At 38.3% G+C, this 16,491-nt stretch overlaps 1 protein-coding gene across 1 annotated transcript; it reads right to left on the bottom strand.

Annotated features, from left to right (window-relative positions):
* Positions 1–8,361: 8,361 nt before the first annotated feature.
* LOC107817920 (secreted RxLR effector protein 161-like) lies at positions 8,362–9,262 on the bottom strand. Its single transcript, XM_075236214.1, has 2 exons — positions 8,738–9,262; positions 8,362–8,439 (listed from the first exon to the last, which is right to left on the bottom strand). The coding sequence occupies exons 1-2, from the start codon at positions 9,260–9,262 to the stop codon at positions 8,362–8,364; spliced, it is 603 nt and encodes a 200-aa protein (XP_075092315.1).
* Between the last annotated feature and the right edge of the window lie 7,229 nt (positions 9,263–16,491).

The following is a 16,491-nucleotide window of genomic DNA, read 5'->3' as shown; positions in this document are numbered from 1 at the left end:
CTGTTAGGTTAGTTTTTCACTCGGGTTCTATGTGTTAGCCATGACTACTTGACTTTGTTGATTGCCATGCTTCGAGTGGGTTCTTTTTACTACTGAGTTCTTAGCCTACTCATGCCACTTCTGTATGTTTGTGTTCATCTAGTTTGATTCTTTTGTTGATATGGCTGACCTTGCATGTCTGATACGCCTATTCATTCTTCTCTATTTATATGTCGAAGTGCACAATTATGACTCCCTGTTGATTGATCCTGATTTCCTTAAGTTACGGTTTGATTTCAAGGTTTTCTCATAAACCCCTAAAATTTTACTCATTTGTTTAAGTTGATTGATTCCATTCCTTTATTTGCTGTGATGCTTCATTCTTGCTGAATCCTTTCCCCAAATCAGTGTATTCTGTACTTAGACTCAATCATATGCCCTATACTTTTACTACCTCTTATATGGTAAAAACCAATCTTTCTCAAACTGATTTTCTTTCATTAATTATCCATGTTAGTATCTGTTTGAGCTGTCATTCCTTGATTAAAGGGAAGTACTTATATTAATTGGATTCTAATTGTGATGACTTCCATAATTGTTCTAAACCTTTACTTGTTACCTTATGTTCTACTTATTTTCAAAGCTATAAATACCCTAAGTCTTTCATTAACAAGACACAGTTGGCTTTCAAAAACCCCTCTCTTACTTAAAAATTCTATGCTATTCTACTACTATTGGTTAGCTGCAAGCCAAGGCTAATCATCTGTAAGCCTTGGTTCTTTCATTTGTTTACCTCTATCTTCGCTAGTATGTCCTAGTTCAATTTAAAGCCTCAACAATAATATGTTTCTATCCCTACTTCAGTTTCTTTTATTTCTGACCTGCTTTTACTTGGGTGTTTGTTGTGAGTTTTATATATAAGCATGCTGATACGATTTTATGTGATTCAAGCATGCCTTGTCAATCACTCACTGTGTACTTACCATCTCATGAATCCCAAATCCATTATCCCTCATCTATTTGTTTCATGACTAGTTTGTGATTATGCTAGTGACCAACTATCTCTAAGCATGTCCCTACCAATCCTAAAATTCTGTTGAGGTCAGGTGTCTATAGTCAATATATATATGTATCCCCAAATCCCCTTTTACCCCATATGTGATTACTAAATTCATTCATTTGCTGTGTGTGGTCTTACCTTGAAGTGTTTGAACTCTGTCTTATTAATACAACTTCTTTCAACCCTTTCTGTTACTAATTGCTTTCAAAATGGACCTGTCAGTCCAGTTTTTAAACAAACTCCTTTCAAACATGTGTCCTGCACTTTCACTATACTCTTAGACCATTAGGTTCTGCCCCTTTTGTGTGAGCTTTGCCTTGGGACCCTTGAGCTCCTCTAAACTTGGACACATGAAAGTTGGCCCTTCCACACTGCACTTACTCAGTCTTGGCTATGAAATCTGGGTGTGAGCACTGCCCGGGATCCCTTGAGGTCCTTAGGGAACTCTAACACACCTAGATATGAGGAAAAGCTATGAAACAATCTTGGCACTTGAGGTGATTGATTACATAACTCAGAGAGGAAGTCCTAATCAGGCTTCCTATAGTGTAACTTCTTATTTTTATTATGTAATTCATTTCAATGTTGGTCTGTAATAATTTGTAAACAAGTATTGGGGTTGGCTAGCGAAAGGGATGAGGTAAATATGTATGCTATAGTTGTTAAGGGTAGAAAATATGTTATTAGGTTTATATTCCTAATTGCGCAATAGAAACCATGCTTAGGGTTCATACATGTATTAGAAATCATGCTCTTAGGTCTCTTGCATTCACACTTAGTGTAAACTGCTGATTATAAAAGAGGTAAGAACAACTTCACACTTGATTATCCTGTTTAAAATAACTGGTGATAATATCCATTCGTATCAACTAGAACAGCATGCTCTTAGGGTAAAATAATTTCCATACTGTTTTAATAACTCAGAATAACTACTGCACATCACTTTACACCTAGGCAAGCCTTAGGTAAGTGCTTAAATAAAAATAGAATTGTCCTTGTTTAACTGCCAGTATGTTAAAATCAGTAGGTAAGCCTGATTTGGACTTCTTTTCTGAGTCATGTGATAAATCTAATTCTACTATAATTACTTAGATGCCATGCTATAGAATTCTGAATTCAGACCTTATTTGTGTATGAGTCATGCTGTCTATATGCACTACCTATGGAGGTATACTTGAGCCTTTCGTTTGTCTTCCATGCTCCATTTAAATGCAGTTCTATGTGTTCCTGTTTGTTGCCTAACATTTTGCCTTTAAACCTGAGGGTCTGCCTAGAACCTCCCTCATAGGATAGAAGTCCTAAATTCCTCCGGAACTAATAGGAAAGGGCGGGTAACAGCATGCAATAGGGGTCGAGACCAACTTTTGCTTTAATTACCTTCACAGAGCGGGAAAGGGTAGATATGGATATGATGACTGGTGCGTTAATACCACGTGTAACCCCTCTTTGAGGAGTGTCATACCTAGTATTGCATTGATGTGTTCCATATTACAAACAAACCTAGGACACCCCCTTACATTCATAAGTATACTTTAGATTGTAATTCTTTCAAAATTTTGCCTTTCGCTAATTGTTTTCAAACACTTGTGTATTTAAACTCAAATCCCCTACTATTTGAGCCATACTTGTTTATTTACTAATTGCACAAATTCACAAAAAATGTCTAGCCGGGAACCACACTAGTGGATCCTGAGGGGTGCCTAGCACCTTCCCCTTAGGATAATTTAAAGCTCTTACCTTATCTCTGGTTACCAAACATAGTTGTAGATGAACCCTATAGGTGCCCTAACGCACCTTAAAATCGTTAGGTGGTGACTCTTCAAAATTGCAAAACCCCTTTCCAAAAGGAAAGAGTTGTCCCAACAAAATGTCACAAACCTGATTCCACGAGGAAAAAGAGGGGGCGCGACAATAAGGGGATTTTCCTTCAAGAGCTACTGATGGTAATTTTTTTATCACATAAGTTTCAATTAGTATGTAGTGTCCCCAAAACCTGATAGGAATGTGGCCTTGAAATCTGATTGACCTGGCAACTTCAAGGAGGTGCCTGTGCTTTCTCTCTGCTACCCCATTTTGTTCGGGTGTGTAAGCATAGGTTCGTTGATGTATAATTCCTAAGGAGTTAAACAAGTCCTGCATTTCTGAATTCACAAACTCCCCTCCATTATTAGACCTTGTTGTCTGAACCATTTCACTAAACTGAGTTGCTATCATTTTAAGGAATCTTTTAAGGACTATGATGACATCTGATTTAAATTTTAGCAGAAAAATCCATGTCACACGAGAATAGTTATCTACTATCGCTAAGAAGTACTTATTTCCATCAAAATATTTTGTATTATATGATCCCTAGACATCAAAATGCAACAATTGAAACACCTTATTTGATCTATTAGTACTTGAAGGAAAAGGAACCTATTTTGTTTGACTAATGGACATACATCACAGCTATCTATTACAGATTGGCATATCACTAAGTTGTAACCTAGTAGTTTTTTCATAGCTCCTCCTGAAGCATGTGCCAACCTCGTGTGCCACACCATCACTTCTTCTTTATTTCCCGTGTTGTTAGTCCTCTTGTGACTTCCCTTGATTTTGCTCCAACTGCTTTATTTGTTTGTGATACCAGTAGATAAAGTCCATCTTTCTATCCACCAATCCCCTTCTCCTCCCCATTGAAAATGTTCTGGAACAGAAAAAAGTCAGGGTAGAATGCAAGTAGACATTTAAGATCCCTTGTCACCTTAGACACCGACATAAGGTTGTATTAGATATCAGGTAAAAACAACACATCCTTGATTTCCCCTATTCCTTTGACTCTGCAATTCCCAATATGTGTCACATGCACTACTTCCCCATTTGGTAGACTAACATTCTTAGTGTCTTTTGTGTTAACTGCTTTAACATAATTCAACAGTCTTAGATCAGTAACTATGTAATTGGTTGCTCCCGTGTCTATTATCCAGTGTGCCTTTGCTATATAAATAAGAAATGAATAAGCATTACCTGCCATGCTGGCTGTATTTTCCTGCTGTGGTTCTCGATTGATATTCAGACTCAGCATCTTCATGATCTGATCATACTGCTCTGTAGTCAATTCTGGTGCTCTGGCCATTTCTCCTTTGTTAAATCCCTCAGGTTGACCAATGCCTCCTGCATTTCAAGCAATTACATTTGGGTGATTATTTTCAGCACAAGCATTATATGCATTGTTCATCTTCTTCTTCCCTTGAAACCTGCAGGATATCCAATAATTTTGTAGCATCCTTCCTTCGTATGACCTTTCATCTTACAATAGTCACACTACACATTCCAGTTCCTTTTTTGTCTCAGATAGTTCTGGTGCATATCACCTTTACCAGCCAAAAGAGCTGGAGAATCATTTGCATCCCCTGCTGTCATGATGTTGGCCACTGATTTTTGGCTTTGATAGAATATAAGGGTCCACCAAACTCTATAGAGAATTAGGTTCTCTATTAGGTCCAACATCACACACACACACGGCAGTAATCAAATGGCAAGATGAATTTTACATGGAAAATTCCCAGCTTAAAGGGATTAAAAACCACAACCTTCTCTTGTAGGATTTCAACTTCACTACTGAGCAACTTTTAGATTACAACATATGCAACCTAGGAATTAACCTCTTAATCCCTCACTAACTTGTAATACTCTATTACAAGCCACTTTGTAATAATACTATTACAAAGACTTTACAACATGACTAACTCTAGCCAAGACTCAAACACACTGGTTTAAGGTTTACAAATGGGTTCCTATAGAATGCTTCTAAATAAGCTATATATGAATTACAATTAAAGAATTATTACAAATTTACAACTCAATTAAGGACATACAATAACTCTATGTGGGAACTGGTCCGTAGTTTTTTTGTTCTTTGTTCTTGAAGCACTTGAAACTTGCTTGTTGGATAGTCACGTTAATGAGCTTGTCAAATGTTCAAGTTCTTTGTTTTAAATCCCTTGCATGCATAATTATATGTGTGACATCACTTACAATGATGCAAGCAAAGTAGGTAAAAAGTCTTCCCTGGAAAGTTGACTGCAGCACTGTTCTGCACAGTAGCGTGTGCAGGCAGCAACTTACCATCTAGAAAGTTGACTTCGTGCAGTCTCCTCGGGAACTAATAGGGACCTAGTCCCTCATCTATTCCTTCCACTTCTGAAGAGTTGAATCATATTCCCCGCTGAATCCCATCCTGGGATCTTGTGATCTTGAGGTCTTGTAAATGTGTAACAGGTTCCTTATCTGGTTCTGGATAGTAAGTTTGTTAGATCATCAAAACATAAAGTAAAGTACTCTTAACCAGAGTGCTTGTAACCATCAATTTTTCCCTTTTTGATGATGACAAACTTATAATTGAAAATCCTAGAAAGAGCCATAAAGAACCAAATTGTGAACCAAAAAAACCTTAAGTTCCTTCTGAAACTCTGCATTCCCCCTTAATTAGTGCAATTATTTTTTCCCCTTTTGGCATCATAAAAAGATTAGAATTATTTAAGCAAGACGGAAGTCTAGTTATAAGTTAGCTCATGCCATATATGTGCACACAGTCATGATTATGAACAAATCATAAAAACACAATACAAACAACAATAAGGGAAAAGCTTGCATTAACAAAATTTTGGATTTTACAGCAGGAGCAAAGTCAATGTTACCACCACATCCATATAGTAGAACAAACAAACAAAAGTACCACAAGTTATTATCAGAATAACTGACACAGAGAGACTGGACACTGAGAGGACAGAATTTAAGAGGCATTGGGAGGAGAAAGTTTGGAAGTAGAGGAAATTGTTTGGAGGACTAGATCCATACGAGCATTTGCTGACATTTGCTCATTGAGCAGTCTTTCTTTCAGGTCCTCCACTTGTTTCATGAGATCAGTGTTCTCCTTAGTCAGGCTAGCAACCTGTTCATTCTGAGAATGACTGGAATGAGGTGCCTATTGCAGCTGACTTATCTGAGTCTCAATGATAGCATTCCTTGCTTTCAATTGCCTTATCTCAAATGTAGCACTGTTTTGAGCATTGATCAACTGAGAAAAAGTTGAAGTGCTTGCAACCCCTCTAAATTTTTTAATACACTCACATTCTTCAAGCGTGATTTTTGAAAAAGTTTGCTTCTTGGCACCCAGTTTAACTGGTCCATTAGGAACTTTGAAGTGTTCGAAGACCTTGGTAAGAAGGAACCCATATGGCAGCCCATGTTTACCATCTTTAAAATCAGCCACTTTATTCATGTGCGCTATCATGATCCCAGGCAGATTGATGGTAGTGAAGTCATCTAGTGCTTCCATAAGGAACAGGTCTGCACGAGTGGTGATAGAACATCGTTCAGCTCGAGGCAGCAGCACTTTGTTTAGAATTTCAAATAGCAATTCATAAATAGGAAGGAGGGCCTCCTTCTGAACCCGTTCCCCCTGCTGAACCACTCTGTCCTTCAAGATTGCATTTCTGAAGTTCTGAGTACAAACTCCTTGAACACTAGATAACCTTTCAGTGGGTACACTAAGAATAGATCCCAGCAAAGCAACGTCTAATACCATATCAATGCCATTTACCAAGGCGCAAATGTGACCATCCTCAACCTTGTACAAGTCTGCATAAAAGCTTTGAACTTCCTCCTCATATACCCTAGTAGCATCATCTATGAACAAATGTATACATTATTGGAAATCACAGATTTCAACCAACTATCTCATACCAACATCCTCCAAGACATCAGAGGCGAACGTACGCCCCATAGTACCTTTTGACTTCTCAATCATTCTTTTAAAGCACTTCCCGAATCATCAGCCTTGGCCTTCTTTGAGGAACCAGGTTCATCAGCAGTATCAACCTTTCTCTTAGCAGTCTTGCGGACACTTTTCTTCTTTTTATCAGACTTCATAGATTTTTCACCTGAGTCTTTCTCCATATTCTCAGTAGCATTAGCATTAGCAAGCCTAGTCCGATGTTTCAAAGACACAAACGATCCCCTTTTTGGTTTGAGAAGACCATGCTTGTGACGACTTTCTAGTCAACGTACTAGGTTCCTCCTATTCTTTTTCATCCACACTCACAACAGTAACTAACTCCTCATTTACAAATTTTCCATCCTTCACTAATTGTCTCCTCCTTGATTTAGCCCGACTGTTCTTAAGAGCAGACTCAAGATCCTCCTTCTTTTTCAACCTTGTTGTGGGTCGCTTAGAAGTGGGCTCTTCACCAACAACTACTTTTCGCCTAGGCAGACTTGCGATTGGTAAGTCATCAGAATCTTTTGCATTATTTTCCTTTTAATTGACAGACGCAGGACATGTCTCATGCATGATTACATTTGGAGTCTCAACATCTAAATAAGGAGAGGGAGTAGGGTCAGTACTTACCTGGGGTTCCTAAATTGAAGGCGGATCAGGTCCTTCAACAGGTTCCCCAGTAGTACCTTCCTGTGCCGAAGGATCAACAGGCACCCGCTCACTATCCTCCTCAACAAGTTCAATCATTTCCCCCTGAATCTTAAGATCATCCTCACTTCCTCCGACAAAACCCCCTTTTATTTGCGATGGATAGCATATTTTCGATCGTTTCATTTCCTGCAGATTCATGAGAGGCTCAGGAAAAATAAGAGAGGCACCTGTGGACTGAGGTTTGGGAGCAGTATCTGTTGAGTCGATGACTTTATTTCCCTCAACTTGGTCTACTTTTGACTTTTCTTCTATAGGAGAACTTGAGAATTTTCGATTTCCTTCATTCTCAGTAATATTCATGACATCCCTCTTTTATGGCGAGGTGAGAGATGAGCTCTGGGCAACACCTCCTGCGAGAGTTGATGTTGGGTAACTCTTGAGAGAGAAGAGACTTGAATGGGTAAGATAGGAGATGAAGGGTGGGGGTAACTCTGTTCTAGGGTTTTGGTTATCAGTAGTGTAAGGACGAGAGACTGGTGCTGGTGTTTCGACTGGTGAGGACTCGATAGTACTAGAGAACGATTAATCTTCAGCCATGGTAAGAGGAGGAGAATATTTGGTTACCTGAAAAGAGAGTGAACATGGAACAGGTTTGGAAGTGTTAATGTGTGAAGTGTGGTGACAGAGATTGTGTATTTATGATGACATAGGGATTGGTTAGAGAAAAGGTGGTAGGTCTTAGGGAGATGGGTCAATCTTATAACTGGTGAGACGTTTGGGTTTAAAAGATGCAAACTAAACGCTGACAAGCTGATGATGTGGCACTTGTTTTGATTGTTTAGAATTGTGCATGAGAGAACATAGAAACTACTAACCTGTGTCAGGAAAAGCAGGTTCCCTGACTGATCTCTTATCTGTAAGCTTTGCCCTTTGTACGAGTGTACAACTTCAAATGCTTATTTGCTCTGTAATCATCAAGCGTGTCTACCTGTAACGGTATAGAGATGAGTTAGACTTTACCAGAAAACACCTTTTAGCTAAGTTTACCTGAACCTTTCATAGCCAATCATTGAGGGACCGAGTTCTCAATTGGGTTTTACCAACCCCAGTGCCAGAAAATTTTGGTCAACGTATTCTCTACTCAGGGCCTTGGTAAATATATCTACAATTTGGTTTTCAGTGTTGTAGAATTTCATGCATATAAGCCCTTTCTCAACATTGTCTCTAAGGAAATGGTGACGTACATCAATGTGCTTTGTCCTCTTATGTTGAACTGGATTTTTTGCCATGTTGAGTGCACTAGTATTATCATATAAGAGAGGCACACCATATGAGAATACTCCAAAATCTTCCAATTGTTGCTTGATCCACAAAAGTTGAGCACAACAAGAGGCAGCTGCTACATATTCAGCTTCTGCAATTGAAAGTGCCACATAATTTTGCCTCCTTGTACCCCATGGGATTAAGCAGGAATCCAGGAAGTGTGCCATCCTAGAAGTGCTTTTCCTGTCCACCAGATATCCAGCATAATCAGCGTCAACATACCCAATAAGATCAAAATTGTCTCCTGAAAAATAATAGAGGACCAGGTCATGTGTTTCTTTGAGATATGTCAGTATTTTCTTGGTAGCCTTCAGATGAAATTCCTTTGGATTTGATTGAAACCTTGCATAGAAACCCACACTAAAAACAATGTCTGGTCTGCTTGCAGTGATATACAATAGTGACCCTATGATTCCTCTATACATGGTCTGGTTTACAAGGGAACTAGGTTCATCCATGTCTAGGCGAGTAGGTGCTGCAATGGGCATGTTAATAACTTTTGAGGCTTCCATATCAAACCTTTCCAGTAGCTCCTTGATGTACTTTTACTGACTTATGAATGTTCCCTTATTAGATTGCTTCACTTGAATTCCTAGGAAGAAATTCAGTTCTCCCATCATACTCATCTCAAATTCACTCCCCATGAGTTTAGCAAATTCGCAAAGAGAGTCAGTTGTGGCTCCAAATATGATATCATCGACATACACCTGAACAATGAGTAGGTTCCTCTCTCGTTTCTTTAGGAAAAGAGTATTGTCAATCTTCACACTTGCAAAGCCATTTTCCAGAAGGAATTTTGACAATCTTTCATACCAAGCCTTGGGAGCCTGTTTTAACCCGTACAATGCCTTATCTAGTTTAAACACATAATCAGTGTGTTCGTGACACTCAAAGCCAAGAGGCTTCTTGACATAGATTTCTTCTTTTAGATAGCCATTTAGAAATGCACTTTTGACATATATTTGGAATATAGTAAACTCCATATGAGATGCAAAGGCAATCAGAATTCTAATGGCTTCCATTCAAGCTACATGAGCGAATGTTTCATCATAATCAATTCCTTCTTCCTGATTATAGCCTTGAACCACAAGTCTTGCCTTGTTTCTTGTTGTATTTCCGAATTCATCAAGCTTGTTTCTGAATACTCACCTAGTTCCTATAATGGTTAGATCAGCAGGTCGAAGAACCAGGTGTCATACCTTGTTCCTCTTAAATTGATGCAGCTTGTGATCTAGTCTGCATCTTTTAGCGCTTCCTTTATATTTTTGGGCTCTATTTGGGAAAGAAAAGCTGAGAAGGCAAGTGAGTTTCTTGATTTTGATTTGGTTTGAACTTCTGAGTCCACAGAAGTGATTATGTTGTCAAGAGGATGTGAACTTTTGAACCTCTAATTTGGTACCCCGAGTCTCATTGGTAGAGGCACTAGGCACATCTAACTGGGATTCTTGAGTGTTTCTTGCTTCACCGAGTGGGGTTCCTTGAACTGCGTCAACAAATATGTTTTCAACTTCAGTTGTTGTAATTGGGGGATCAGGTTCCTCTCCAGTTGATGGAGATGTATTTGCATCATCTTCACTGGATTCCTTGACATGGCTCATTATGTCTGCCTTTCCATTTGCTATGTCAATTACTTCACCTGGCACAGATAAGGGCTCTCCATCTTGATCAACATGTCTTTCCTTTTCACATGAAAGGTGAGCTACATCAAATATCACATGAATGCTTTCTTCTATCATTGAGTCCTTTTGTTGTAGACCTTGTAAGCTTTGCTTTGAGATGAGTATCCCAGGAAGATTCCTTCATCACTTTTAGCATCAAACTTCCCAGGAGTTTTCTTTCCATTGTTATGAACAAAGCATTTACACCCAAAAGTTCTTAGGTGTGTCAGCTTGGGCTTCTTTCCATTCAGTAATTTGTATAGAGTTTTATTCAAAAGGGACCGGATCATGCACCAGCTTACCAAGTATCACACAGTATTGACAGCTTCTGCCTAGAAATATTTTGCGATCCCACTGTCAATTAGCATTGTTCTTGCCATGTCTTCAAGAGTTCTATTCTTCCTCTCTACAACACCAATTTGTTGAGGTGTTCTTGGAGCAGAAAAATTGTGAGTGATGCCATTTTCAGTGCAGAATTCATAGAACTTGGCATTGTCAAACTCCGTCCCATGATCAGACCTGATGCAAGCTACTTTATTACCCATCTTCACTTGGATCTTTTTGACAAAGGCAACAAACACTTCAAGGTTACATCCTTGGTCCTAAGGAATAAGGTCTAGGTAAATCTGGAATAGTCATCAACTATTACAAAGATGTACTTTTTTCCTCCTCTGTTTGGCACCCTCATGGTCCACACAGATCCATGTAAAGGAGATCGAATGGCCTTGCGGTGTTGACTTCTTTTTTGGGCTTGAACAAAGATCTAACTTGCTTCCCTTTTACACATGCATCACACACTTTGTGATCCTTAAAGCTTGATTTGGTCAGACCACAAACCATGTCCTTCCTTACTAATTTGTTCAACAGCGTGAAGCTTTCGTGACCTAGCATCATGTGCCATAGCTCAATATTATCATCAACAGCACTTAGGAAACTTAAATCGCCATTCTTCAATGACTCAAAACCAGCTACATAGATATTCTTGTATATTTTTGCCACTAGCACCACCTCACCTGTAACCAGGTTCGTCACTGTGCAGATTTTTGACACAAACTCGACCTTGTTTCCCCTGTCACAAATTTGGGAAACGCTTAGTAAGTTGTACTTCAAGCCGTTCACGTAGTACACATTTTTTATTGAGTGAGAGAGAGACTTCCCAATCCTTCTAACTCCCAGATTGTATCCCTTCTTGCCATTCCCAAAGGATACACTCCCTCCTTACAGGGCCTTTAGTGAAAGGAAATTATTTGTACTTCCAGTCATATGCTTTGAGCAGCCACTATCCATGTACCATTGTAGGTTGCTTCCTTTCATTATTCCCTACACAAGAAGATTAGGAGTTAGCTTTAGGAACCCAAGCCAATTTGGGTGCCTTGTAATAAGGAAAGGGGTGAATAAGGGATCGTTTGGTCCATGCAGGCATTATGCACTTTTTTAAATGAGGGACCAGGTTCTCTACTAGTAGTTACTTTTTCAGCAAAGGCTTTGTTTTTCTGTTGTGACCGACATCTGGCCTTACAATTTTCTTTAAGGTGCCCATTATTATTGCAGTGGGTGCAAAGCCAATTGTCAGGTACAGTAACATACTTGCAATAGGGTTGTAAGGAATCTTTTCCCTTTGAAACCCAATCCCCTACTTGTTTCCCCCATTATTGGAGTACATGGCAGTGATAGCATCAAAGGACCAGGTCTATTTGAGTGATTTTTCAAGATCACTCTTTACTTTATCTAGGTCTTCCTGAAGTTGTTTGTTTTCTCAAGCTCAGCACACAGACTAAACTGCACTTTCTTTAGCTCATTTTCAAGCTTACTGTGTACCTCGCTTGCAACTTCCTTTCCTTTTTGATAATTTTCATCCCTACTTTGCATTGTGGGTTTCCCAATGGTTTCCTTTAAGTCCATCACTACCACTAGAAGGTCATCTCTTTTTTGTTCCACATTTTCAATCCTTTTCTTTAAGACATTTCTTTCTTTCTTCAGGTTCTCAATTGACTCTCTTAGATCGACTGCAACTATTACTAGGTCATCTCTAGACTGTTCTACTTCTCCTAGTTTAACTATTAAGACATCTCTGTCATTTACAAGACTATGATAAGCGTCAATTAGCAAATTTTCCAAAGACATGAGTTTCTTAGGCGAATAAGATTTCAGATTTCTTTGAACATCTAGAAAATTTACCTCATCATCATCATCTTCATCATCAGACTGGGCCATAAAAGCAAAAATTGAATCATACTCGGTTGATTCACTTTCTACTGCCATCATAGAGCTGTTACCTGGTTCATCATCTTCTCCAGATTTTCTTGATGAATCTCCCCATGCAGCAAGAGCTTCTCTCACAACATTGTCAACAACGTTTTCTCTGTTGAAGTGTCTGGTAGGAACTAGGTTCCTTTTGGCTGCTTTGTCAGAGTTGTTCTTGTACTGATCCTGCTTTAGGAAAGGGCAATCCTTGATGAAATGTCCTGGCTTGCCACATTTATAACAGAGATCATAATTCTTTGGCTTGCTAGAACTTCCCCTTTTTGGAATGCCTCCATTCTTGCGAACCATCTTCTGGAATCTTCTTGTTAGGTATGCCATATCACCATCTTCACCATTTGACTCGTTGTTTTCTGTTTCGAGGACCAGGTTCTTCTCCTTCTTGGGCTCTTTTCTTTCACTGTCTTTCTTATTTTTCATCTCATATGTTTTTAGATTGCCAACAAGTTCATCAATAGTTAGCTCCTGCAAGTCCTTTGCCTATGTAATGGCATTCACTTTTCTTTCCCAAGAACTGGGTAGCACGTTTAGGATCTTTCTAACCAGCTTGTTTCTTGGAATAGTTTCACCAAGGGAGTGAAGCTTATTTATGATAGAGGTGAACCGGGTATGTATTTCTTTGACAGATTCATTGTCTTGCATCCTGAAGAGCTCGTATTCAGTTGTGAGCATATCAATTTTGGATTGTTTGACCTGTGTTGTTCCTTCATGAGCTGTCTGCAGGGCTTCCAATATTTCTTTGGCTGACTGACATGCTGATATCATGTTGTATTCATCCGGTCCAATACCGCATACCAGAATTTTTTTAGCATGAAAGTTTTTCTCTATGGCCTTTATATCTGCATCGTTGAATGCTTTCCTTGACTTGGGAATGGCTACTGGGTGGGTCGCCAAGATTTTTGGTAGGAACAAATGGTCCATCACATATGACATTCCATAGCTCAGAATCTTCAACCATGATGAAGTCATGCATTCTAGTTTTCCACTAGCCATAATATTGTCCATTGAACCTAGGTGGGTCTGTAAGTAGATTGGCCTTCTTCGAAGTTTGGAAGAGCATCCATGAGGATCCTTTTTAGGTATTACCGTGATAGAAAGAATCCGCTCTAACACCAATTGATAGAATATAAGGGTCTACCAAACTCTATAGAGAACCAGGTTCTCCATTAGGTCCAACAGTAGACACACACAGAGCAGTAATTAAATGGCAAGAGGAATTTTACGTGGGAAATTTTCAGCTCAACAAGATTAAAAATCACGACCTACCCTTGTAGGATTTCAACTTCACTACTGAGCAACTTTTAGATTACAACCTATGCAACCTAGGAATTAACCTTTTAATCCCTCACTAACTTGTAATACTCTATTACAAGCCACTTTGTAATAACTCTATTACAAAGACTTTACAACATGAATAACTCTAGCCAAGACTCAAACACACTAGTTTAAGTTTTACAACTGGGCTCCTATAGAATGCTTCTAAACAAGCTAGATAGGAATTACAATTAAAGAACTATTACAAAGTTATAACTCAACTAAGGACATATAATAACTCTAAGTGGGAACTGGTCCGTAGTCGTTTAGTTCTTTGTTCTTGAAGCACTTGACACTTGCTTGTTGAATGGTCATGTGAGTGAGTTTGAGTGAAATCTCTAAGTTCTTTGTTTTACCTCCCTTGCATGCATATATACATGTGTAACATCACTTACAATGATGCAAGCAAGGTAGGTAAAAAGTCTTCCCTAGAAAGTTGACTGCAACACTGTTCTGCACTATAGCGTGTGCAGGCAGTTGACTTCGTCCAGTCTACTCGGGAACTGATAGGGACTAGGTCCCTCAGTTGTTCCTTCCACTTCTGAAGAGTTGAATCATATTCCCCGCTGAATCTCATCCTGGGATCTTGAGGTTTTGTAAATGTGTAACATGTTCCTTATCTGATTCTGGATAGCAAGTTTGTTAGATTATCAAAACATAAAGTAGAGTACTTGTAACCATCAGGCTTTCTCTCTCAACCAGCATTGAATATGCCTTTTTAATGCCTGGTTTAGGGCTAGTCATCTGAATTTGACTTCTAGCTTGTTCGTAGGTTTTATTCAATCCCCTCAAAAACTGTAAGAACTACTGTTTTTGCATGAATTCAAGAAATTTTAGAGACAAATAGAACAATTTGGATAGGTTAGACAAATAGTTTTAGTCATGAAACAGACGTAGACATTTTGGTCTTTTTCTGCGCCACGCACGAGCGTAACATCACTCACAGTTAAGGGGTATTCCTATTGGCATGTAACGTGGCCATTAATGTTAATCCTATATGCTAGATGTCACCTTATAAATTTTAGAATTCTGCTTATTTTGGAATTTTGAAAGTCACAGTAGCCATACAATCCCTTTCTTTAACCCTTGTTGAAACACTATGCACTCTTGCTAGTAACTAGTAATGCCATCTATTGCTTAGTCTATTGTCTATGATTGCTGAGTAGATCATAAATAAATGCAAAAGGAAAATTCAAAAGAAAAGCTATTCTGGAAACAACTTACTCTTGATATGCTTAGTCGATCTATTTATGATTATGTATAAAACCAAACTAATTTTGCTAAGCAGGAAGCGGTTGCACTGTATGATTAAACAATCTAACTAGCTTTTTTCTCAAATTATCATAAAGCTAATTTATTTGTTTTAAGAAACATAAAGTCAGAATATTGAACTCTTTTACAGACAGCCTTATCACTTCTCGATAACTCATGATCATAATTCAGAAATGATAATATTTGTGTTTCCTCTGCTCTTTCACTTTATCCACAAAGAAATGAAAGGATCGTGGGCAAATAGCCATCAGATAGAAGTAGACATTTTGGGTTTTGTCTGAACTATACACGAGCATAATATCGCCCACAGTTCTACTTTTTTCCTATTGGCATGTGACGTGGCCCTAATCTTAATCTCATCTATTTGATATCACCTTTTTGTTTAGTTTGGACTTTGGAAAAGTAACCAAACAAAAATCCTGTCCACTAGCATCTAGAAACACACCTCAATCTTCCTTCTAATATCATCCATTGCTTAGTCTATTGTACGTATATGATTGCTGAGTAGAGGATAAATTAATGCAATGAAAAATTCAAAAGAAACCACTAGGTAAACAATTCAGGAGTTTTTGTCAACAACTTACACTTACATTAGTGCACCTAGTTTCTTTCAATTGATGATTATAGTACAAAGACAAATTACTCAAATTTGATTCAATGTATGAACCCACTAGTCACTTATTAGAGTATGGTATGAACTACTTGTCATTTCAATTAAAACGTGTAAAATTCTAAATGTTGGTCCAAAAATGCTTTAAACATAAAGTGATGAGTATTTCAAATATTGAGCTAGTAAGTCCTAATCTAGTTAATTAGCACTCGTCATTTGGGTAAAACAGAACTGTCTCACTTTGTACACTAAATACAATTAAGCCTCATCCACATTAATAACTATAGTGCGGAGAACAACTATAGTGTACTGAGTTATTCTCCACGACAACTTCACTCCCTCAATATAATGCAACCCTAATTTTCGCTTTTCAGACATTATGGTAAAATGCAGAAAAAGTTAAGTAAACAAAAATTTTGGAATGAGTAAGAAAAATAAAAAGGATGCATAAGATTGAATTTTTCGGAATGGATTTTTGAAGAAAGAATGAAGCTCATTAAATAAGCAAAAAATCTGTGCAAGGGGTACAATAATTGGAGGTATAGCGCGATTATTTTATGCGCTATATCCATCAATTATTGTGGGTCTGTCAATTAACAGG

This window comes from Nicotiana tabacum, chromosome 18 (assembly GCF_000715075.1).
Source record: "Nicotiana tabacum cultivar K326 chromosome 18, ASM71507v2, whole genome shotgun sequence".
In the NCBI taxonomy this organism is placed as follows: Eukaryota; Viridiplantae; Streptophyta; class Magnoliopsida; order Solanales; family Solanaceae; genus Nicotiana; species Nicotiana tabacum.
Note: the sequence above shows the minus strand (reverse complement) of the source record. Positions and strands in the feature narration are given on the sequence as shown.